At 41.3% G+C, this 23,683-nt stretch overlaps 1 protein-coding gene across 1 annotated transcript in view; it reads right to left on the bottom strand.

Annotated features, from left to right (window-relative positions):
• Window positions 1-1,050: 1,050 nt before the first annotated feature.
• Window positions 1,051-23,683, bottom strand: part of GLP1R (glucagon like peptide 1 receptor) — a 57,822-nt gene continuing 35,189 nt past the window's right edge. Inside the window, exons 7-12 of the mRNA XM_009283744.2 lie at window positions 16,366-16,426; window positions 12,100-12,169; window positions 11,282-11,370; window positions 6,879-7,017; window positions 5,940-5,981; window positions 1,051-1,241 (exon numbers count right to left, since the gene is read on the bottom strand). Of these exons, the coding sequence (XP_009282019.1) occupies window positions 1,074-1,241; window positions 5,940-5,981; window positions 6,879-7,017; window positions 11,282-11,370; window positions 12,100-12,169; window positions 16,366-16,426 (569 nt within the window). The 3' untranslated portion in view covers window positions 1,051-1,073. The remainder of the gene's footprint in view (window positions 1,242-5,939; window positions 5,982-6,878; window positions 7,018-11,281; window positions 11,371-12,099; window positions 12,170-16,365; window positions 16,427-23,683) is intronic.

The raw sequence follows: 23,683 nt of genomic DNA on the forward strand, positions 1-23,683 counted from the left end.
CTGTGTGTTTGCACCCACAAGAAGCTGAGCATAGCTTAGAAAGAAAATGTCCTCTTGAAACACAAGTCATTATCCTGTCCCTGTTAACACCTGTGTGCCAACTGGAGAGGCAGAGTACCATATAAAAACAAGGGCTTTGCATTCAGGGAATATTTCCATCCGTGTCAATAGAGATAACACGCACCTATTAATAGCAGAAAAGGTCCCTACCAGATACTGGTTTTGGTTTAGTTTTTTTTCAAGTGAAGCTTAAAAAGAGCATTCAGAAATGTACACCATGCTACCTGCTTGTTCTGGTTTCAGCAGGGATAGAGTTAATTTCCTTCCTAGTAGCTGGTACAGTGCTGTGTTTTGGATTTAGGATGAGAACAAAGTTGATAACACACCGATGTTTTAGTTCTCTCCCCCATCCCACCGGGGGGGGGGCGGGGGGAGTGAGCGAGCGGCTGTGGTGCTCAGTTGCCGACTGAGGTTAAACCATGACACTGCTGTACTGATGGATCTTCAGGATACTGTTCTTCACCTACCCAGAAAACAGGTAAGCATCTTTTCAACTTTAGCTTTGGGAAACTCTTACTACAAAAGTGATTCTTCCCTAAAACACAAGTTGTGTCCCACTAAGCTCTTTTCTTCTAAAACTGGTGATAGCACCTTACCCTATCCCCATAAAAGTCTAAATGTATTTTTTGGCAATAATCATATTCTGTATCCTTGTAATTTAATCAGTCGATCACTCAGCTCGCCCACTCAACAGTAATAAGCCATTGACCCTGTGGTTTCAGGCTGGATCAATGCTATGCTTAAAGTTTTGGACACCTGGAGGCCTTGTGTGCAAATAGGAAGAAACTCTTTTAACTTACTTTAGATGTGATCAATTTTTCCTCTGATGTGTTGATTACATTAGCAGACTGCTTTCCCTAGAAACCTCTGTCCAACAGCCTGCAGGCAATGAGCAGCATATGCTTAAGTTTCTTGCTGGAGATGGCATACTTAAGCCACTTGCTTGGCTATTTAAGGGTTTTCAGGTATATTATACACCTCATTGTTCTCAGTCTGATTCACCTGCAGAAATCTTAGCTCAGGGTGGCCTGACAAGTGGCAGCGTAGACACTACTGCCTACCGTGCCTCCACTACTGATGCTGTTGGCCGGACACTTCAGAGGTTTCATACTGCTGTCTCTCTGGACATACCAATGTTCCAATCTCCAGCGCTCCCAGCTTTTCCGAAACTCCGTCTGAACCTAACAGAAGCAAAGAAGGAAACAAAAGGAATGAATGTAGAACCAATCAGGTCTTTAAATGACTCCATTAGAAAAGAGCAAGGAAAAAATAAAGATACCATACTACTGAGAAAAGCTGGCAATGCTTTAAACCTGCAATATTATTGCCTCAAATTATCCAATTATCTCAGTCTATTGTAGGGTATTCCATATTAAAATAATGACAGCATTCACTTTTACTTGGAAAAATAAAGCTCTTCTATGCACCAGGAAATCTTATCTTCATTATTTTATTCTAAATTGTATTCAACTGCAATACTGAATGTACTCTATGCCCTACCAGTACTAACAATTAAGTTGATTTTGCTTATCGGCCATGAAATGAATGAGAAGACTGGCTTCCTGCTCGATACTGTCACCACAGGTATTCCTAAGAGTTCTGTTTTAACTTCTGGTTTGATTTAAATAGTATTATGTCTTGGATTATTTTTGTTCTTTGAATATTTACTTTTTTTAATTCCATACAAAAATGAAGCTTTATTCAGAATTGCAAACCCAACAATTAAGCATGTTAAAGACTGTAGTTTTCCCCCCTTTTTAAATATCAATTACAATATCTCATTCCAGATACTAGCTTTTTTTAAAGCTACAAAATATGCTCATCCAGTCACAGGTTCTGGGTTAAACTGTGTAACCTCTGTACTCATTTGGAAGTTTATCCAGGGTCTTGTAACTGCTAAACAAGAACAGAATTTAGATCTTCCTGTTCCACGGGCAAAGTTCTTGCCACTTGACTGAAGTAAGAACCTCCATTAGCTTTTAACACATAAGGCAGAGGACACAAAATTGAACCTTTTTTATTCTAGAAAAAGGCAGGAGTGCAACTACAGTAATCAATTCATTATGGTGCGTACTTCAGCCTGGAAGTAAGTTCACTATAGGTGGGCCATTCAAGTGAGCCTTCTCTGGAGAGTTCCTTTTTGTTTCCTTTTAGGGTCCGGTACTGCCCACCAAGAGACTAAATAGGTTGATGGCAGTTCCAGCGCAGGCCTGTCATCATACCCAGGCTGCTGAAACCTTCATGCTCCGAGGGAAACTTCCTAGGGAACCAGCTGCTGTATGTCTGTCTGCTCTGCTTGTTCATTGTGAAATACTGAATCTGGGAGGCAGCCCTAAACAAGGAGCAACGCCTTACATAACCAATTGTCTTCCCTTGGTGGTTACCTCTAGCAGCGCTCGTCAGCTCTGGGCTACAGCCCTTGTACTGAATACTGTCCTGCATCTCTGCATCCAGCTGCATCTCTGTGTTTCTGACAACGGAATCTGTCACTCCGGTACCACAACCAAATGGGACAGAAGGAAAGATGCTGAGACAGAACCTTGTATTTTACTGTGAATAACTGTGGGTCGTTGTGTCAAAAGCTGCACAAAGACACCAGAAAAAGACAGTGTGTCTGGGATAGCTTGGCATAGAAGAATGAGGGAGAACAGCCTGAAAAGAGTGAAATGCAGGGACCATACTGTCTGCAGGAGAAGAACTGACCGTATTACCAGCCCAGTACTTGGTATCTTTTGTGGACATGGAAGACAGCTGGTTTAATAGGCAGCACTGGGAAAAAGCAGTTGTAGACATTTACAGGCAGATCCCGAAAGAAAGCATGGACGTACTTACTGACAGAATAAGTCAATGAGCAATAGAAGTGAGTATCTTAGTATCAGTCAGAGGAAGGAAATGAGTCTTCAATCTGGCTGGACATGACAGGCTGTATCCTAGAGCTATGATACAAATAGCCTGCAAGATTGAGACAAATGAATGGGAAGACCTGAACAAAAGACTGTATCAGAGATGATGTCTTAGGAATGGATCTGAATGACAGAATATTAGTTTTCTCTCCAGAGGTTAGGAAAACGGTAAAGAGCAGCTCTGCTGTCTGTGTTGAACTGAGTTTTTGCCTAGATGGCTGTGAACGTACGGTCGAGGGAACAGGTTAAGATTTATTTTGTAAAAAGGCAGTTCTTGAGCACAGAAGTAGATCTACAGATCTTTCAGCAAAATAATTAGCCTAGTAACTTCCATGTGTGGATAAGATTCCCCAGAAATAAGCTATACAGGGAAAAGGGAACCAAGAACAAAGCTCCCGTGAGAAGGGGGAAGAAGGAAAATTTTTACGTAGAGTATTTTGAAAGAGAAAGGGAAGAGGTATGAGAACTTGGGAAAGATGGTCATGGAGGTTAAAGGTGGAGGAGACTTCTCACAGAGAGCAGCTGATTGAGCTTAACGCAGCTAATGGGCAAGGATGTTGAGAGTGTGGCAATGAATCTAGAATCTGATTACAAAAAAGTTAAACTTCGGCAAAAAAAAAAAATCTCAACAAATCATATTGGAAGGAAAGTAGATCTGAAATGGGATAGAATGGAGCTGGTGGGGAATGGAATGGAGCTGGTGGAGGAGTTCAATGGATTGTCTGTATAGAGAATGAAAAAAATGAAAAGAAAAAGGGAAGATTGGGCAGTAATTAAAAAATTCAGGAGTCCTGGAGTCAGGACAGATTCTTTAAGGTAGAAGAGAGTGAAGTGTACTTCCATTGTGATAGGAAGGAGGCAAAAAGGAGAAGCAAGACTACAGAGAATGAAACCTGAACCAGCTTAAACTAATTCTGGTGGAAAAAAGCAGCATCTCTGTGGTTTAGAATATTTCTTCTAGAAAGCAACACTAACTGCAGAAAAACTGGTCATATTAAGCCCAGCTCATTTTGCAAAGAACATTGGTGATAACAGGCAATCTGATGAGACTCTGCTGTTGGCTTCAGAGCAGTATCAGAGAAAATCCAGAATCTTTCAGGTGAAATATTACTGAAATATGAACATATTTTAATGTTTTTCCATAAGTAGATACTAGAAAAGGACATTAACATTACTTCTAACTTCATTTCTACTCTTGATCTGGCACCAGGACTTGCAAAAAACTTTCATTCTGTATGATTAAGGAAAAAGAAAAGGAGTCAAAGAGTCACAGACAAAAACATAGACCATATTGCAAACAAGGATAGTCTTCGGGCACGTATAGTTTGTCAAAAGAAAACAGTTTCTCATTTAGTTTAGGAAAAATGAGAATATTTCTCATATAGTTTAGGAAAGAAATAGAAGAGACTTGACCTAACCAAACTCTTTACATGAATTTATTTTATGGATGCTGATGACTGAGCTTGACAAAATCCTTCTTCCTTCTTTTAACAAGAGTTGGAACAAGCAAAATAATTCATCCTAGGATTGTCTGTCAGATTTTTGTGAAGCTGAGCACATTGTGGTTAGATTTTATGAATTACATTACGAAGGCAAGAGAACTATAGCAACAAGAGATTTGGAGGACCTCTTAGAAATGTAGGTAGGCTACTTCACAGTAAGTTCCCTCACATGAAACAAGCCTACCTGTTTCAGGGTTTGTAATAAAGTTTGGGCTACGATGTAACTTTGCCCTTGTATCACATGGAGGAAATTACTGGGCATTACTCGTGAGAGGCCTGGCTGCAGCATACACGGGGGATGTATGAGCAAAAGCCAAAGTGAATCAAAAGAAATACACGATGCACCAGTAGACAGTGCTGCATTTCAGGATTAAAGTACACCTGTAAAGCTGTACAAGGGATTTGAAACAAATATTCTCTAATTCATGCTTGAGCAAAGCCTGCTGCTACCTACCTCTGACTTTTGTAAGCAGTACAATTAACACATTCACTTAAACAAAATCTTACTCGCAAGCTGCAAAAGTGAACAGTCTCCTGCACGGCTTAATTCAGGATGCCTGCTGCTTTTCTGTTGACTCCAGCCTGGCCATAATGACACAAGTAGAACATTTTTCCATTTATTCCAATTCCTTGATGAGGCCTATCTCTCAATAGGTGATCTTGAATTACCGTGTCATGTTTAAAAGTAGATTTAGCATGAGTGTAAAGCACATTGATATGCATTAAACTTAATATTATGTGCTGCCAAATTAGTAGTGTTTGCTTCCCTTGCAAACCTGGCTGCTGAATCAATGAATAATAATAATCACTTAGAAGGTAACATGAGAGATTCCTGCAATACTGAAACAGAACAATACTCTTTCCCCCAACAGGGCTGGGATTCAGCAGAAGCCATAGAAGATGGTACTTGCAATCAATTAACTCAAAGACCTGGCTACATTTCTTCTGAGCCCGTGCGAGAGCCCACCACTCCATGAAGTTCAGTTTGAATGAGAGCGCGATGATGTCTTCAAGTAGCTGGGCCACAGGGAAACCAAATGAAACCAAACTGTACAGGCATTAGCCAAGAGGACTCTCCAACCTCACCAGCCAGCTGAGCTGAGTTCTCAGAATAAACCGGGCTCTACTCCCACATTCACCAAAACAAGCAAATAAGAAGCACTATGAGACAGATTAAGAGCAGCAGCTATAATTCTTAATAGAAGAAAAGCTCCAGCAGTGCAAACTATACAATTATGAACAAGACAACTTGCAAGATTTGATGTCTACAAATAGGGGCCCTAAATTATACTGCCTGAATTCCTTCCAACAACATTTGTCTGAGGAGTTATCCTGTGTAGCTGTACAGAGGAGGGTCTGTAAAAAAAGTAAAAGTCCGAACAAGGACAATTTAGCAGTTCAAGACCATTTTCAATTTCCTTTTCCTATAGTGGATGCTGATAAGGCAAATTGGAACAACTAGTGTCTCTCTTACCTCATTATTGATGAAACAGTAGAGAATTGCAACCATCAGCCCCTGAAATCAACAAACAACAGAAGAACAGTGAGCAGAGCAGTTCCCTCGCTTTGCCAAACAAACTTGCAGAGGGCTAGAGGCTCCACACTGGCATGTCCCATATAAGACTGAAAGATGGAGATAACCTGTGGTCCCTGTCAGCTCTGATGGCAGAGGAGAGGTTTAACCAAACTATGTCTCAAAGTACTCAATCTTAGGAAAAAGGAGTTACTGTTTTCTTCAACCTGTTATTTTTTTCTAAACATTCCTTTCCCCTTCTTTTTCCTTACCTGGTTTCAAGTTATAAACACTTCATAAGTGAACAATTCACAGTGAACTTAAATACAGCTCTGTGCTTGATAAACGGGGAATGAGTGGGTGAGCAGGGAAACGAGAAGAATAATGATTCTCTTAGACAAGGAGACTCTCTTGAAATGGCCTCACCTAAGGCAACAGCTAAATAAAAATCACAGTAAGTCTACATCCTCCTCACATGCAGTTACAGCTGTAGACAGGTACCTCTCACAGCACAGATTTTCCAAGGAGTATCAAAAACACTGGAGAAAGCACAAAATTTGCTTTCAGCAATGCCATTATACAATTACAGGAAATCACAGACAATTTCATTATTGCCTTGAGGTGTCCCATAGGAAGTAGATTTTAATACGTGGATAGGAATACCAGTTTATTGTGGTAAATTTAAGACATTGAAAATAAGAGTATGTGACGCTAACATCTAAGTTGGCTATTAAAAATGAGTCCTCATACTTTCCCTTCCACTGTCATAATCCTGTAATACCCAGTGCTAAATTGAGAAATATAAAGAACATGGAACATGCAATGAATGAGAGAGAAAGCAGGTCCCCAAACAGAAGTTAAAAAAATATCTTATCCACATGGGCACAGTGTGAGTGCTACCTGGAAAGAAGCAAAGGAGAGTTCAGTAAAAAGCTTCACAAAGCGCAGCATCCCTCTGGCATGCTCATCAGTAATAAAGGCAAAGATGACCTCATGGGTCCCCAGCAGCGGGATCAGAGTCAGCGTAGACTTGGCCAGCCTAAGATCACAAAGAAAGAAAAAAACAATGCCACTGAGTAGATCATTGTTGATCCCAATGATCGCTGGGAGTTACTGTTTCTGCATTCTGCTTCTGACACACTGTCAACTTTGGTAAGTCACTGCACCACTTTGTGTCACAGGGTCCTCCTCCAGAGGCTGCAGAAAAAAAAAAAAAAATCCTCAAAATAACCTCAGTAGGTTTCAACATGTTTTAACTGCCCCTGCCGCTCCACTGCAGACCACTTCCTGCTGAGACCAAAGCTCTGTATTCAGCTACTGGCTGTATTTCACCTGGAAAATCTTCTTCCAAACTCAGGAGGAGGCCATGTGCTTTCTTGTACCCGAGATGTCTTCTTGTGTATCCTTTTCCCCATCTGTAAGTGAGAAAGATGACCAAAACCTACCTTGTTGATGGCCTGAAAGAAATAATCTATCAATAATTGGAATCTTTTAAAAATATTTTGGCAAAGGGAGGAGTACTTGCTATTCCTTCCCACCTCTGTGGTGTGTTGAATCTTCAAAACATTGTAACTTACTGTAACTGCAGAACAGTTTGTAAAAGCAGTTAAACTGTCTTAAAGTGAGCAATGACTCCATGATTTAAACAGCAAGTTCAAAGACACAGCTATCAAAGGAAAAAATACAAACCAACCTGAAATAAAACATTTTTCACCTGTGACAAAGCAACGCTTAGGCATACAACCACAGGAAGACATTCACAAGAATGGTCCTTAAGTCTCTTTTGATAGACATACATGCTAGCCACCCAACAGGATAATGAAAGATGCCTGAGCCTCACACGGGAGTTTATAGGGCTATCCTGGGCCACAGAACCTATCAACGTCTCACAACAACCTGTCTTGAGACAATTCAGTAGATACAAAAATCACTCAACTAGCAGGGCTGTCAGTAGATCTTGTGCGCCGTAGGGCTGTTGGCTGCTATTCTGAATCATGTAATCATTCAGGTTGGACGGGACCTCTGGAAGTCTCTGGTCCAACTCCAGTTCACAGTCGGTTACTCAGGGCTGTGTCCAGACAAGGTTTTAATATCTCCAAGGTCCTCCACAGCCTCTCTGGGCCTTTCTTCCAGCATCAGACCTCTCTCGTGAATTTTTTTTCACCTCTGACATGCAATTGGAATTTCTCTTGCTATAACTTGTGACCTCTGCCCCTTGTCCTTTCACTGTGCACCTCTGAAAAGACTCCAGCTCCATCTTCTGTATAACCACCATTAGGTAGCTGAAGACTGCAATTAAATCCTTGCTTAGTCTTCTGTTCCCCAGACTGAATAAACCCAGTTTTCAGCACCTCCTTCTATGCCACCTGGTCTAGCCCCTGAACCAGCTTGGTGCAAAACTGATGCAAGTCCCATGAGGCTGGAGGAACAGGACACAGTGTCTTTCTTGTATTGGGGAGCCTCAACCTGGACACCAGAAGCAGTCTCACAAGTGCTGAATGGAGGGGATCAGTCACTTCCCTTGACCTTCTGGCTATGCTCCTGCTAGTGCAGCCCAGTATGCAGTCAGCCTGAATCAGCATCCCTGGGTCTTCTGTAAAGATGCTTTGTCCCCAGTCAGTGCCCATCCTGTACTGCTGCATGGGGTTATTATATACCAAGCGCAAGGCTCCTGTCAGCCCATCCACTGGCCTGCCAATGTCCTCGAAACAAGGACCGAGGGATGGTGAATCAAAGCAACTATTGAAATTAAACAGTTTACACATACAGGTAAGCAGAAATGCAGATCTCTAGTGGACCTAGGCAGACCACTGCATTAGGGGATAGGGGGCTTTTATTTAAATGAGCAGCTTTCCAGCAAGTCTTATGATGGAGGCTTTGCTCCACCACCACCTGCCTGAGATAGAGGTAGAAGTGGGAGGCTGATGCTGAATTGGCTCTGGAGACACCGCCTGGGCAAAAAAAATGGAGTTGTGTAGATGTACAGCAATCCCTTAGCTTAGTTAATGAATGCTAATTGTTCTAGATGGGATACTTGGAGAGCTCTGCCTTAAACAGGAAGCCATGCAAAGTCCTATGAAAAGGCATCCTGGGTAATTAAGACCTCCCTAAAGAAAATCCTTTCCCTGAGCAAGGGGAGAAGTTTCTCCACAACTCCAGTTCCTGTAGAGAAAAAGGGATTTGCTGCCATACTGAACAGTGAGCTCTCTCACTTCATCAAATGAATGGGCAACAGGAGAGAGGTGAAGGAAAGATTGGCCTGAGAGAAAACACTTTTCTGATTTCTATACACAAACGTATCTAAGCTAGTGGTTTTCTAGGGCACCTAGACTGGTCCTTGTTTAAAATAACACATTCCAACATAGCAGTTCTATCTTCCCTCCAACCAAAATCTTTTCCAGTGTCTTTGAGCAGAAAAGAAGGGGGGGGAGTGGAAATCTGATAAAGGAATCTCTGACTACTGGTCTTGTTATCATCAAAAGCATACCAATGAACTGAACTCTTTTGGGTAAAAGACATCCCCAAAGCTTCTGGCTATAACCACCAACCTCTGGACGGACCACCAAGACTATAGTCTTCATCAGTGAAGAAGGCTCTATTGCTGGGTAAATCCTTTTCTGATAAAGCCTTTCTGTTTACACACCAGATTTTTGAACACGTGACATGAAGAAATGAATGAACATGCACCTCTGAGAAATGGCTCGCCTGCATCAAACCTTCCTGCTGCTTGCAGAAGTCATGAGGGCAAGGGCTTTCTCCCTTGACAGGCTAAATTTACAGTCAGACTTCTAAATGGCTTCAAGCCATCAGAACTGGAAAATCCCCCCCTTCCACCACCACAAATTTTACCCTGGCAAATAAAGGTCACATATATCCAAAAAACCAGTAGGCATGAAAGCAAAGCCTACAGCTCATTAAAACGAGTCGTTTTCTCTGCTTTGAGCTCTAAGCACGCATTAGGATTTCCAAAATTTCACATGAGGTGAAGAAGGTAGGTAACATACAAGGCAACTCTGTACTCTGATGGGAATGCACTAAAATACATGCTGTGTCTAGCTTAGAAGGCTGCAGCGTTGAAATACCCAACTTCAAACTAGCTAAGTCAACCGCCAGTAGCGGTCCAGCTACCACAGCACGTAGCTCCACAATGGTTAATTCAATAGCTAACTTGTTATTTCTACATTATTTTTCAGACTGAAATACAAAAGTATTGTCTAAGATGCAGAAATGAAGGATGTGACCATGAATCTTAGCAAGGTGATTAAATAACAGGAAGAATACAGACACGGACAGGGTGAAGCCTGCAAAATAAAAATTGAACATTTCTGCGATAACCCTGACATCTGTCTTGAAACATCCTATGCATTCAAGATTGAAAGTTTGTCCCAATAACAATTGGCAAGAAGAACAAGGAGGAACACTCAAAATGACCCCTGCCTCGATCTTCATTGACGTTAAAGCTTTTATTTCTATCACTCATTTTTTCCAAATTAGAATAGGATAGGATAGAATAGACTATTTCAGTTGGAAGGGACCTACAATGATCATCTAGTCCAACTGCCTGACCAATTCAGGGCTGACCAAAACTTAACGCATGTTGTTAAGGGCATTGTCCAAATGCCTCTTAAGCACTGACAGGCTTGGGGCATCGACCACCTCTCTAGGAAGCCTGTTCCAGTGTTTGCCCACCCTCTCGGTAAAGAAATGCTTCCTAATGTCCAGTCTAAACCTCCCCTGGCGCAGCTTTGAACCATTCCCACGTGTCCTATCACTGGGTACCAGGGAGAAGAGCTCAGCACCTCCCTCTCCACTTCCCTTCCTCAGGAAGCTGCAGAGAGCAGTGAGGTTGCCCCTCAGCCTCCTTTTCTCCAAACTAGACAAGCCTGAAGTCCTTAGCCACTCCTCATAGGACATTCCTTCCAGCCCTTTCACCAGCTTTGTTGCCCTCCTCTGGACACATTCAAGGATGTTAACATCCAGTACTTGCGTATGCTGCAAGTATTTAAAAAATATCTGCTTAATTAATATTCAGCCAGCATTATGGAAGACTGTAAAGTGATGAACTCGGAGATCAAGCCTTCTGTTTATCTATAACGCAGGCGTAACACCTGCCCTGGCTTCACCCAGAGGGTTTTCTGGGGACTGACTGTCCAAGCAGTCATACCAATGTGTGACACCACACCTGTGCGTCACTCAAGGCCTGTGACCTTTAACCACCTTTGCCGATTCACTCCTTTCATGTACCTCCTTGTCTACTTCCATTTTAATGAGCACGAAAAGTGTCAGAGCACCATATGACATACCTGCATTTTATGTCAGTTTTGCACATCAAATTAGCCTGTAGTTTGGAGATGATGATGCATATAACTCTGATAAAGATCAGGAAATTTACCTGGAGAAATGAAAGAAGGATTTATATTATCATCAAGAAACACACGTGCATAAGTGTTCAAAAAAGCTGGTTTGCGTATGCACGTGTAGGTCCCTGGGCATCCTGCTACTCTGCAGCTGCAGAATTTGCCATGGAACTCAACTCCTTCCTAAGGAATTGTGCTCTAAATACATCCTGTGTGAATGCACAAGTCACCTTTGAAAACACAAGCAGTTCACTGAACAAAGCAGGGGAGCTTACCTACACCTCTGGGGAGCGAGACACAGTAAAGGTGTGGGCTGTCCCATTTGCCTTGTCTGGAGGTCTGGGACTGACACAGTATTGTGGCTGCAGAACATGGCATTTCTCAAAAACGCCACACAATTTGTTGCTCTTCTGTAGCCCAGTACCTGGAATGTTATCTTCTACCTCCCTGTACTACCTGCCGTAGCTTTCTGCACACAGGGGAGTTAACTGGATTGCTGTGGCATGCCATTTGTTATCATGTGCTGCCACTACAACATGACAGCGTGTGGCCAAATTAAACAAACAAAATGCTAGTCGGGAATTCCAGTGACAGAAACCAATTTGGTTTTATAAAATCACATTTCTGAATGAAAATGTCAATAGCCTCAAAGGTTATTAGCCTTTGGACATGCACAACAGCCATGTGCACATCTGCTCTTTGTACTATATCATGTCCCGTTCTCGTGGAAATCTGCCAGCTCACTGCACGCATCCCATACTCACCCCAATGGCGATGAGAATGGGCAGTCTGATGATTAACCAGTAATTCATGTTATAGTTTCTGGTCCAGCAACTAGGAAGATGGCAAAAAGAAGAAGACAAGAAGAAAAAGTTTCAGCACATCACTAAAATATCACGCTTTTCATTCTGTCACAGCAATGCAGATGAAAAACAATATTGAGGACTAGATACCAGGAAAGCACATCATGCTGACATGGAAACAGATGCAGTTGCTTCTTAGAAACACTGAATGCTTTGTACTATTGCAGCTATCATAATCCAACTGGATACTATTTGCCGACCTTTCTTGCCCACTAAGCAAGCCTTCCTCCACAATTTGCTATGAGTTATCATCAGTTAATTGTGAAGATTTACTCCATTAAAATCAAGGTCAAATTTGTCATGTGGCTGAAAGGAGAAGGGGGAATCTGTTTGAGTCAGACCTTTCCTGCGTGGTTCCTATCCTCTTTCTGCATTATTTTTTATTTCTCTTCAGTCTTCAATGTCAGGTCATCTTATTATTTAAGTGTTTGTTAGTTCTTTATTCCATTACCTACCATCACTTTTCTCATATCAATATTTAGATCAGTCATCTATTTTATTTGCCCTTCTTTTCAAAAAGGGCCTACTAATTTCAACCAGGAGAAAGCAATTAAGGCAGCAAACTCCAGTTCCTTCAGTATATATGTACAGGTTTCAGGCCCAAAGGGAGTTTTAACAGTTACAAGCAAGTAAAATCAAAGACGGGAGCAATAGGTCCCAACTTTCGTTGGCCAGCTGAGCCCTCTGCCAAGTAAGTAACATGCTGCAGGCGATACAATACTCCATTCTCCCCATAAGTCTCATTTTAGCTTTTTAAATTCCTGTGTCCTTGAGCAATATTGGAGAACAATCACAAGAAAAGCGGTGCCTGAAAGCCACAGTTTGGGATCACTGGTTCGAAGTGAACTTTACACTGGGGGGTTTGTAAATCTAGTTCTTTTAGGTCCCACCCTGGCCACAGCCAGCCACCCCCGACTGTATGATGGGCCATGCGTGTGCACAATGGCCCAGGCGTTGGGGCAGTGTTCACATGCCACTTCACTTGTTGCTGCAGCGACAGCATTCTTAATATTTCTATGAAATAACTTTGTTAGCCTCCTGCCATTTTGCTCAGCATTACTCAAAAGCAACAGTCATCAGTAAAGCCAGCAGATTTCTGAGCTACACAGGCTTTGAAACATGAACTATGAAACAGCACTACAGAAAACATAGGTTCCTTCACAAAACAAGTTTCTCTTCACCTCCAAATCTCATCTGTCAAAAGATATGTATGCTCAATTTTCCTTAGGGTTTCTTAACCGGCCTATGGAAACTTCAGCTTGGGTGATGTTGGTGGAGAGTAAACCCTCCCCAACCTTGTAATGGGACAGTCAACTTGACAGAAACTAGCAAACCGTGTAGCACGTGGCAGGGATCCATGCTACGACACCACACCCACATGCACTCACATACTAGAGAGGAAAGTGAAGCAGCCTGGCTGTGGCAATTCCATATTCCCTTGCAGGTACTGCAAGCCCGAGAAGGGCTCAGGATTTTATTTTTCCTTTCAATTTCAGTGTAATGCATATAACAAGCATATTATTGCAACCAGCAGCTCCACAACCTACAATTCAATTGTATTTTAGACACTGGAGAAAAAAGGTGTACATATTGTGTGCAGTCAGCATACCTGAGCTGGAATCTGAGTAACAGAAGAACTTCTTAATTGGCAGGCGTGACTGGGAGCCAGCTTCATGGAGCCTTTAAATTAATTTTATTTGAACCCCTTAAGACCAGTGGGATAATAGGCGTGGCTGGAAGTGGAGTTCTAATTTTCTGACTAGCTGCAGTAGAAGAAGAGGCAATTTTAAAATTTCCTGATAATGATGGAGGCTGAGAAATGATTCTTTACATTAACTCTGCTACGTTTCTGTGTGTATTAATTTGCTTCCTGTGGCACAGAGCAGTTTTAGCTTCTTTTAAATTTATACAGATATATGCAATAAAAACGCTATTAGAGCCCAATTAAAGTGCGACGGCTATTAAAGTGTCCAGAAAATAAAACTGATAGATCTGTACATGATTTCTTGTTCATTTGTGCTTTCTGGGATTGCCACACTGATAAATACACCAACATCTACTGTGTTTGGGATCTATCCCTGCAGTTTGCTCAGCACCCCTCAGAAGATGCTTGGCAACTAATAGCCTCAGAGCCGTGAACAGAGAATTGATCCAGTGAAACAAATCCTACTGGGAAGTTTCTGCCTTTGCTTACCAATCTGCAGCAAAATCAAAAGTGTTTTCATTTCTAAAATTAAAACACTGAATTTTTACCTTGAAGAGGTACAGCTGAATGGCTCCATTTTTAAAAAAGATTGCAGGCTGGCTGGTTTGCTCCCGTAATTAATTGCAGATAGAAACAAAGATGTGTAAGTATCAGCTCTTTAGGCACAGTCCAATAACTAAGAAGCACAGCTTGCCTTTAATTTTATTTGTAATCTAGACAAAGTCTTTTCCAATAGCTCACTTTTTAAAACAGCAACTGCTTTCTAAAGGAGTTTACACTTGCACAGGTAAGGAAAGAAGGAGCTAGTCTGCAAGTAAGTCTTGCAGGCTTCAGTCCTTCATTCAAATGGCTACGTTCACAGGACTGCCTCAGATTCCCAGCCCTGACCACATTTACTTTCAGTTATTCCTCACAGCCAGGGAAGTAGTTAAGTCACAAATGAAATTTACAGCCTGCTGCACAACCATGGTGACAGCGCTATGGCAAACAGCATGAAAGATATCCCTGGCTGCTCCAGCAAATGCCCGCCCAAGGCACAGAAATCTTGCCTTTCAGAGAAGCTGCTGCACGTGGTTATTTATTGCTGTATTTCACAAATATTTATACAAGATTCAGAAAATTCAATAAAGTGCAAAATTGCCCCTTTTAAGGTCTGCTGAAGGTAGTGAGTGACAGTTTTCCTTAATAGAAAACATAAATCAGCTCTGAGCACTGCATAATGTAGGAGGCTCAGCATGAGCACTTTGAATACATTTTCTACATCAATGGGAAGATATGCCCATGGAACATCGCCTGTTCAGAGGCTGCATGTTCTCTATACCTATTCTGATAATTTCAACAAAACTTGCAATACATCAGTACAGTCACAATCTTGCTACAGAACATTATCAAGTCAACCCTGAAAAGGAAAGTCAGAAAATCCTAGCATTGCTTAAGCCAGAAAAGGCAGCTTTGACTGAACTGGTTCAGTACTATGAGAGACACTAAAAAAAAGTCGGTTCTTAATACTCACGAACACCAGAAAAAAGTCTGGGGGTGGCTCTGACTACACTGAATTTTCACATTGCAGCATCTCTCCAGCAAGGATTGTGTCAGGGGCGGTGGGGAGGGGGAGAAAAAAGGACCCTCTACAAAAGTGCTGGCTGGGTTGTTTGGAAACTAAGTAAGAAGAAGACCCAATAAATAGTACATTTAGAATAAAAAGGAAATAGCATAAAGTTATTTTTTTCATCACAAAGAAAGCTACCCAAACATTCCCAGGCAGTCACTGTCTCTAAGAAGGGGAAGCCACTTTCGTCCCTTTTGTTTTTAAAAAAACCAAAACAACAAACTACAAAGCTATTGGGTACATAAAGCATATATAAAGGCAATTTTTCAGAACAGCCGCTATGGTTAAAGCGGACAAAAAGTATTTTGTGTTTTGCAGCAGTCTTGTGTGTGCTATCGTTGACTTCAGCAAGACTAATGTAAGCAGACAGAGAACGTGCCTTTATTTTAAGAAGATCTAAATAATGGAAGATTAAACAAGAACAGGCAATCACATCTCTGCTGCTAGGCATAAGCTAACCACTACAAATCACAGGCAGAATCCTGTGGGAGGTTTTTGCCTTCCTCTGAAGCATAACTGTAAAGGCTACTGCCAAAGGCACAGTATCAGGAGTGGTCTTGGCTGGGTATGATGACTTCTACTGTTGATACTGTAACTACAGAAAAACAAAACATACCTTTCCTTGACCTGCAAAGGGATAGATTCATTCAGACATGCAGAAAATTCTGATCAGAAAGAAACATATGCTCCTTTCTGAAATGTTATGCAAGACCTTCAGACAAAACAGAAGCAATTATGTGAGGTTTCAGCACATTGCCAAAGCAAACCACGCTGAACAGAAAGCAAACAATGACCTGCCGGTGCACACATACAGCACAAATGAGATAGCTAGAAAAATCAGAACTAAACCAACCCCTCATCTTCATAAAGGTACTTGACAGTTCCCCAGAGGATAACAAACAGCATTGGCACACCTGGGAAGAGAGGAGACAAGGTTGACACTGACATTAAGAGACAGGGAAAAGCAGAGAGAAGGACAAACCCCCCACATCATGATGAGCAACATAATTAACTGGTGGCAGGGTTGCAGCTCCTACCCAGCGCAGATGGCCGTCAATGGTGGGAGGAGTTGTCTAACCTGCAAGTAACTAATACATGTAACTCATTCTGCCTGGGCCCCCACCTAGCTCCTAACAGGCATGAAAAATGAACAACAGACCATCACCCCCATACTCGGCATATACCAGCTTTTCCGTGAAAAGTTTCACAGAGGGGCCAAGGGAAGAAAATTTCTGGAAGCTCTGCAAGCCTCTATATTCACGCTAGAGAGGAGCACAGTGCGCTCTGACCTGAACCTTTGCATCCACATTTCTGCCTGTGGGTCAGCTACACTGTATTCAGGCAGCACCAAGCTCAGGCTGTCTAGTGGCGTCGGGGCTGGAGCACGCTCAGCCCCACGTACCCCCGATGGCAAAGGGGAGTGTGGGCACACAACACATAGCAAGTGTGCTTAGGCCTTCCCTGCAGAGAGCTCCCAAGTTTGGGCTGCAGCACTGGCATGGACGTGAGTGGCTGCAACAAAGACAGCAGATGCATCTGGTCTTGAGAAGAGGCTTGGTCCTACGCTTCCCTGACAGTGCACGTGCTATGGTTGTTCAGTTTATCTGGGGTGTAAAGGGAAGAGAGAAAAGCCAAATAAGCTGGCAGTCATTACAATGTCAAAGGCTCTCAAATTAATTTCTTTTGTTTCTGAAACGCCTAGGTCTTGAAAAATAATTTTAAAGTGCATCTACCAACCAATACTCAGTAGAGGGAATGCCAAAAAAGCCCACAAGGAAGGACAGCAGGTTGAGACTCAACGAGCAGGATGAGGAATTTCTGCCTAAGGATGGGTCAAGATGGTCTAATTCCTCTGTGTACCTCCTTGGGTAGTGTCTGATGCTGTATGTACATTGTATAGGAAGGGCAACGTTTAATGTGCTTTGTTATTGCATTCTTAAGAACCAATATGGTAAGAGACCATAAGAACATCAGTGTGCAGCAGTAAGCACTGCACAGAGCAAATACACAGTTCCTGACAGCAGAAGCCACAGGGAAATCAGTAATCTCTTGCAGTCTGAAAATCTACAAGCAGTATCTGTAGTGGGTATTATCAGTAAAAACCTTCTCTCTTATTGTACTGTATTCTTTCTCTACTATCAGAACAGCTAAATACTACAGACACAAAAGACCCAATTATTCTCCTTAATCAGTTAAAAAAAAAAAAAGAGAATGAAGAGCAGCAAGAAAAAAATACTAATAATTAGAATAATAGCAAAGATAATGAATTGAGTAGAGATTATTGGGCAAGTGGTTGAACATCCATGTTCAACCATGTTCCATGGATGTACCTGATACTGAAAGTACACAATATTTTGGTAGCAAAGTTACTAGAATTCCGTGCTGCTTTGATAGTGGCATAAGAGATTAAGAACAGGCTTATTGCAAATCACTTCCAAACGCAAATGAGCCTTTGATTCATAGAAACTAATTATAATTTGAATTATTCCTTTCTTGACTTTGCTGAGAATTAAGGCCTCTTAATATGAAACTTACAGCATAAGATACGAACACTGAGAGCACAAAGGCTGTATGTCTGTGGAGGGAACTGACATATCAAGTGATAACGATAACGATTTGTGGATATCTCCATCTTCTGGATACATCAGAAATCTCTCCATATTTAATTGCATTACTTGACATTTGAATTGAGAATCTGTTATTAATATTATATTTCAAAAGAGTCTAGCTAAGGAGAGGCTGGTATTATTGAACGGCATCAGCATCCTGCTATGCAAATATTGTACAAATTAATAAGCAGCACGTACAAGGTGACTTATTCAACATCCTCTGCCCATTCCCGCTTGTGATGGAGGCCCCTGGTACCTTGGTGTTGCAACACCATCAGTCACGTTACTTTCCATACTAGCAATACACATTTTAATGTGAGACACCAAGACTTAACAGTGCAATACATACATGTATAAGCTTTGAACATCAGTGCAAATTCTACATGGATACCATCTGACATCTACCAAATTCACAAAGTCTTGTCCTAAGAAATGGGTGGCTCTGAAAACTGTCTGGGACACACTCTCAGCAGATGGGAATGCACCCAATTTTCCAAAGCCCTAGTCAAGATCTAAAGAAGAGACTGTCCCAAGAACGTTCCTTAATCCACCTCAAGTCTGTAGAAGTCGTTCACAACAGCAAAAGAGCAAGTCTGCAGCATCTCTGCAATAATTGTAGTTTGCAAGGATCACTGAGGCTCTCCACAGATTAATTTACAATCTTGATACCTAATTAACCTGCATTAACTGGCACAAATGCAAATATTATTCTGGTTACTTCACTCAGTCAAGAGAAATTTGGCTGGCTTGAGCAGGCAGTGGAAGCAAACTGTATACAGCTCCTTGAATAAACTCCACAGATGACTATCATTCATTAACAGAATCAGTGTTGTATTCCAGTCCTGGGCTCCCAACATGCAGCTCTTTTGGTGCATTTGAGTTTCAGTCTTACACCTCTTTCTCTTGCTGCTGCTATTCAAAGAATATCAGATATCTGAGGAAAAAACTGCACCTATTTATAGGATGCACTATTTAAGATATAGGCTGAACTCTTTCTGGTTTTGCTTTTTGTCATACAGAAAGCTCCGAGATAGATCTTTTCCCAGATAAACTGACCACAGAAAGGTCTCTGAATTCTGGAAATGGTAATGTCTACTTTTGTCTGTACTGCATCACTGCTGAAGATGCCAGAAACTGCAAGCCTGCTCATAATAGCCTCTGCCACGTTAATTCTTGCAGGCTGATAACTGGCCAAAAATCTTTGAACACTACATGGAAATTATGAAATCTGTCAAGTGTGCTAGGAAATAAGCACGCCGACAGCTCAGCTAATAAAGTTCAACTTCAAATGACAGGGGACAGGGCATATGAATTACAGGCTGCAATAATAATATATATTATACATGATGAGAAAGTAATGGAACTGCCAAATCAACATCTTAACACCCCACTGCATAGATAAGCAGCATGACCTACTTATTTTCACTCTAGCTTACATATTCTACACCTGGCCAGGTGTCTCCATAGTAAGAAAAAAAAAAAAGTTGGAAAACCAGGCATTATCCAGAATGATAATAGGATGGGGTGGGTAAGAGAAGAAAGCTGTGAGAAATTCTGCACAGGAACCACCGTTTGGTTGACATTTTCACAATGCTCCACTGTTCCTAACGAGCAGAGGAGAGCAATTTGTGGAGCTGCTAATGGAAGCTACCATGCCCTGGTAACAGCATGTAGAAATCAGTCTCTCTGTTTAATGGGTCTGAGATATTTTGGTAACAGAAAAGCTTAGGCTTGTTCTAGAGTTCACTAAGTAGCAGTTACCATGGAAAGGTGTCACCAGGTGGTGCTATTCCATACCACCTTTCCTTCTTTCCCTTATCCCAATGTGCAAGCAAGTTTTCATTCTTATCCCAATGTGCAAGCAAGTTTTCATTCTTATCCCAATGTGCAAGCAAGTTTTCATTCTTATCCCAATGTGCAAGCAAGTTTTCATTCTTATCCCAATGTGCAAGCAAGTTTTCATTCTTACAGACACACAGTATTTCTAGCTTTGCATTGTACATAAAGGCAATTTCAGGGGAGAAAGATGTATGAGGAGCAAGAGAGGCTCCCCTCATCCTCACATGCTGATTAGAGATTCTTCCTGAAGTAAATTTGTCTCTGTAGGACCAGAGTACTGCCATCCTACCGAGACCCTTAAATAAGGACATATTTCAAATACAGCATTTTAGGACTGATGAGTTTGTGTATAAGCTCGTATTTCAGATGTAACCTGACATTGCTGGTTTCCACGTGGTGAGAAGTTCAACCTCTGAGACAATCAGGCACACAAGCCAGAAGAACTCCAATCCTCCTCTTTCTCAGAAACCATCCAGGACGGTCTGACTCGATCAGTTGCTTGACATATGAACGCAAGAAGTATGTGATGAGGAACTGAAAGAAGTGATAAATAAATATGACTAGATGTAGAAAGAGTAAGAGCATTGAAGATGTGAGAAGAAAAGATGAAATGTTTTTCTTTTCAAAAAAGGAAAAGCGTGAAAGAGTTTAATCCAGAAGACAAAGAGTGAAGAGAATTAAGAGAAACTCCTGACAGATTCATTTCCTACCAAGATCAGTCTGGACACAAACCCCACTTTCACATCCTTGCCTGAAACAGTTTTCATTTGAAAACAGACAAGAAGTGGTTAGTGCAATGAATGCATCCTGTTGCTACAGAGTTCATACTGAGCTTCAGAAGGAAGGTTACTTACTGGCTCTGTTCCAGTCAGATCTTCGTTGCAATCAGGATGTAGATTTTGACACCCTAACCAAGCTTCCTGCCTTTAATAGCTTTTAATAGCCTCATTCCCTCAAAGTATTCTTCCTTAGAGCAAGTTTGGATTGCCCGGGCTTGGAAGGAAGGGGATTATTTATTTTTTATGGCAGTTTCCCTGCTGCAAGTGCAGCTGGGTGTAAAATTGCCATAGAAGCTCAGAGAATGTTTATCTTTTTATTAATATCTTTTTCTTTGCCTTTAGTGCTAAAAATTGTCTCCTGTCATTCTTCCCGCCTGGATGTCGCACACAGTCACTGTGGGATGTTGCTGTTGTTTCCCCACTCCTCCCCACTTCTGAATGTGAACAGGTCCTTTTTCCACTAAAAGCTGCTGAAAGATGCATACAGCAGCGTTACAGTATAAACTGCTCTTCTCTGGAGACTACTTTGTACAGCACTGACACAGCTGCTTGAAGTCAATGTCAAGCTCAGCGACCCTTCACTTGGGCTCAGGCACGATGAACACTGAGTTGGTGTCCTGGACACCCTGATTTAAAAGTAGTCTGCGCACCGAGAAACAAACAAACAAAATCTTGATCTCTGTAGTTACGTTGTTTTCTTTCCCCGCTTCTTCTGCAAATGTTTTGCTCTCTCTAGAAGGTGAGATCTGTGGGCAAGGATTTCTCTTATGCCGGAGGAAGGAAGCACCAGGTACCAGCAATGTATAGCAACAGATTTTTTTTCCTGCAAGTGATGACTATCTGAAACAACATCCTGTTTAGCTGCTGTTGTGCTGACCTCCAGACTGAAGGGAACAAACTCATCTACCTGCCCTGCCATTAGCCTATTAAGAATTTTGTTTGTTGATGCTGTTAGTGTTTCTGTTCCCCCACCCCCCCATCAGCTTTGAAAATGGCATAAACCATTGTTTTTGCAGTAAGGTATGTGGAACTCGGGGTTGACACAAAGTGTATGAAAGTCTGCTTTTACAAAGAAAAAGACGACATACACATTTTCCACATTATATGAAATACGAAAAATTTCACATTGCCATCTCAAAGCCTAGTATGGCGTGAAATCTCGGCAAGGAAGTGGCCATTACAGGAATAAAGTGACCTCACAAGTGATCAGGAAGGTTTATAGAATCGTATCAATATACACGATGTCAATATAAATGACTCCCAACTCGAAAAACTACATATTTCCTTAGGTCTATCAAGATTTTATAACTTTTCTAGCTTTTGCAAAGTACAATAACACAAGATAAACAGATTTTTTCCCCTTATAAAACACTTCAACAGCAAAGAATAATTACTCATTTGGACTGATACTAAATGGGCTACTGTCTAATAACATTAAGAACTGACCTGATATTATTATATAGCAAAAATATATTTGGGAAATATTTATTAATTTTTCTTTACACTCCTCACTGTCTGCTAACTGTTCCTAGGAAAACACAGACTAAGTATGGTACCTTTTACATGTTTCTATTTGAAAAGCAGGTTTACCCTTTCCATGTTTTGAATTGAGACGAAATGATCATGTTAGACATAAAAATGGGAGAAGTACTTTTTATTTACACAATTACGTGGACTTTTTCCCCCATTGTAACAAAATATAGCACTATAATATAGCGGTTTAAAAGCTTGGAGAGAAATAGGTATTGGGACATTTCTACCTATTTTAAAGCTGGCCCTTACATTACAGTTTTGCTTGGGATTACCTGAGGAAATAACTTGCTCTAGTTTCCTCTTTGTTCTGAGACCTGTTGTTCCTCGAAAGAAGTACAACAGGGCAAACATCATGACCAAGAGTATGTGCAAGCACTCAGGTGGACAAAAGCCTTGAGGAGAATACAGTTTTATTCATATGTACATTTGAGAGAAGCACAAGAACAAACAAATGTGATCACATGGGGGACGACCAAGAGTATGTGCAAGCACTCAGGTGGACAAAAGCCTTGAGGAGAATACAGTTTTATTCATATGTACATTTGAGAGAAGTACAAGTGCAAACATATGTGATCACATGGGGGACTGCAGAAGCTATTCAGACAGCAAAAACAATACCATATGGTCTGTGAGCGATCACAGAGTCCAGTTATTATTAGAAGAAATAACAACATGAAATGACTAACACCCCCTAAGTTTGTGAACAATACATGTACAAAATTTTAAAACATAAATATTCATCAAATGATGAGTAATGAACAAGTTAAAAAATTATCCTGTAAGAGGATAATTCATTAACAGAACAAAGGGTCAGGGTATCAAATCAGCTCTGACAATAAAGAAGATATTTATTTTTTGATCCAGCTTTATTTTTACAGTTGATAAACTATTTCAAAGAGCAGGACTCTCAGCTCAAACAGGAACCTACTGGCTCTCTGAAGCCTTGGCATTATGCTGAGGCTATCAAGCTGCTCAAAAAAATCTTCTGAGCATTGCATACAGCAGAAAGGCACCTGGTGAGGGACCTGAGCACCCAAAAAATGGAATAACCAGTGAAGCAGCAAGAAAGAGTGGAAAAAAAAAATCATCATCTCTTTCCAGTTGTTAGAGACAAAACTGTTATTTGGTATAACTAATCTGGGAGCACTGAAATAGCAGATACTTCTGCATTTGAAGATGGAGAATCACTGGCAAGGTTTGCACACGCAGCCATGGCTGCAATAGCAAGAAACTGTACAGATGAGGATTGAATGGCACAGGCAGAGCTTTTCTAGGAAGCTTGGATGAAACCCATATATCCAGTGCCAAGTTCTGGCATTGCCACTCATTTCCACAAACTCATCCAGAAATTCAATATACAGTAGCAAAACTTCCATTGTAAAGGAAGAAGAAAAACCAAATAGCATCTTCT

The sequence above is a fragment of the Aptenodytes forsteri genome, unplaced genomic scaffold, assembly GCF_000699145.1.
Source record: "Aptenodytes forsteri isolate BGI_AS27 unplaced genomic scaffold, ASM69914v1 Scaffold309, whole genome shotgun sequence".
Lineage (NCBI taxonomy): Eukaryota > Metazoa > Chordata > Aves > Sphenisciformes > Spheniscidae > Aptenodytes > Aptenodytes forsteri.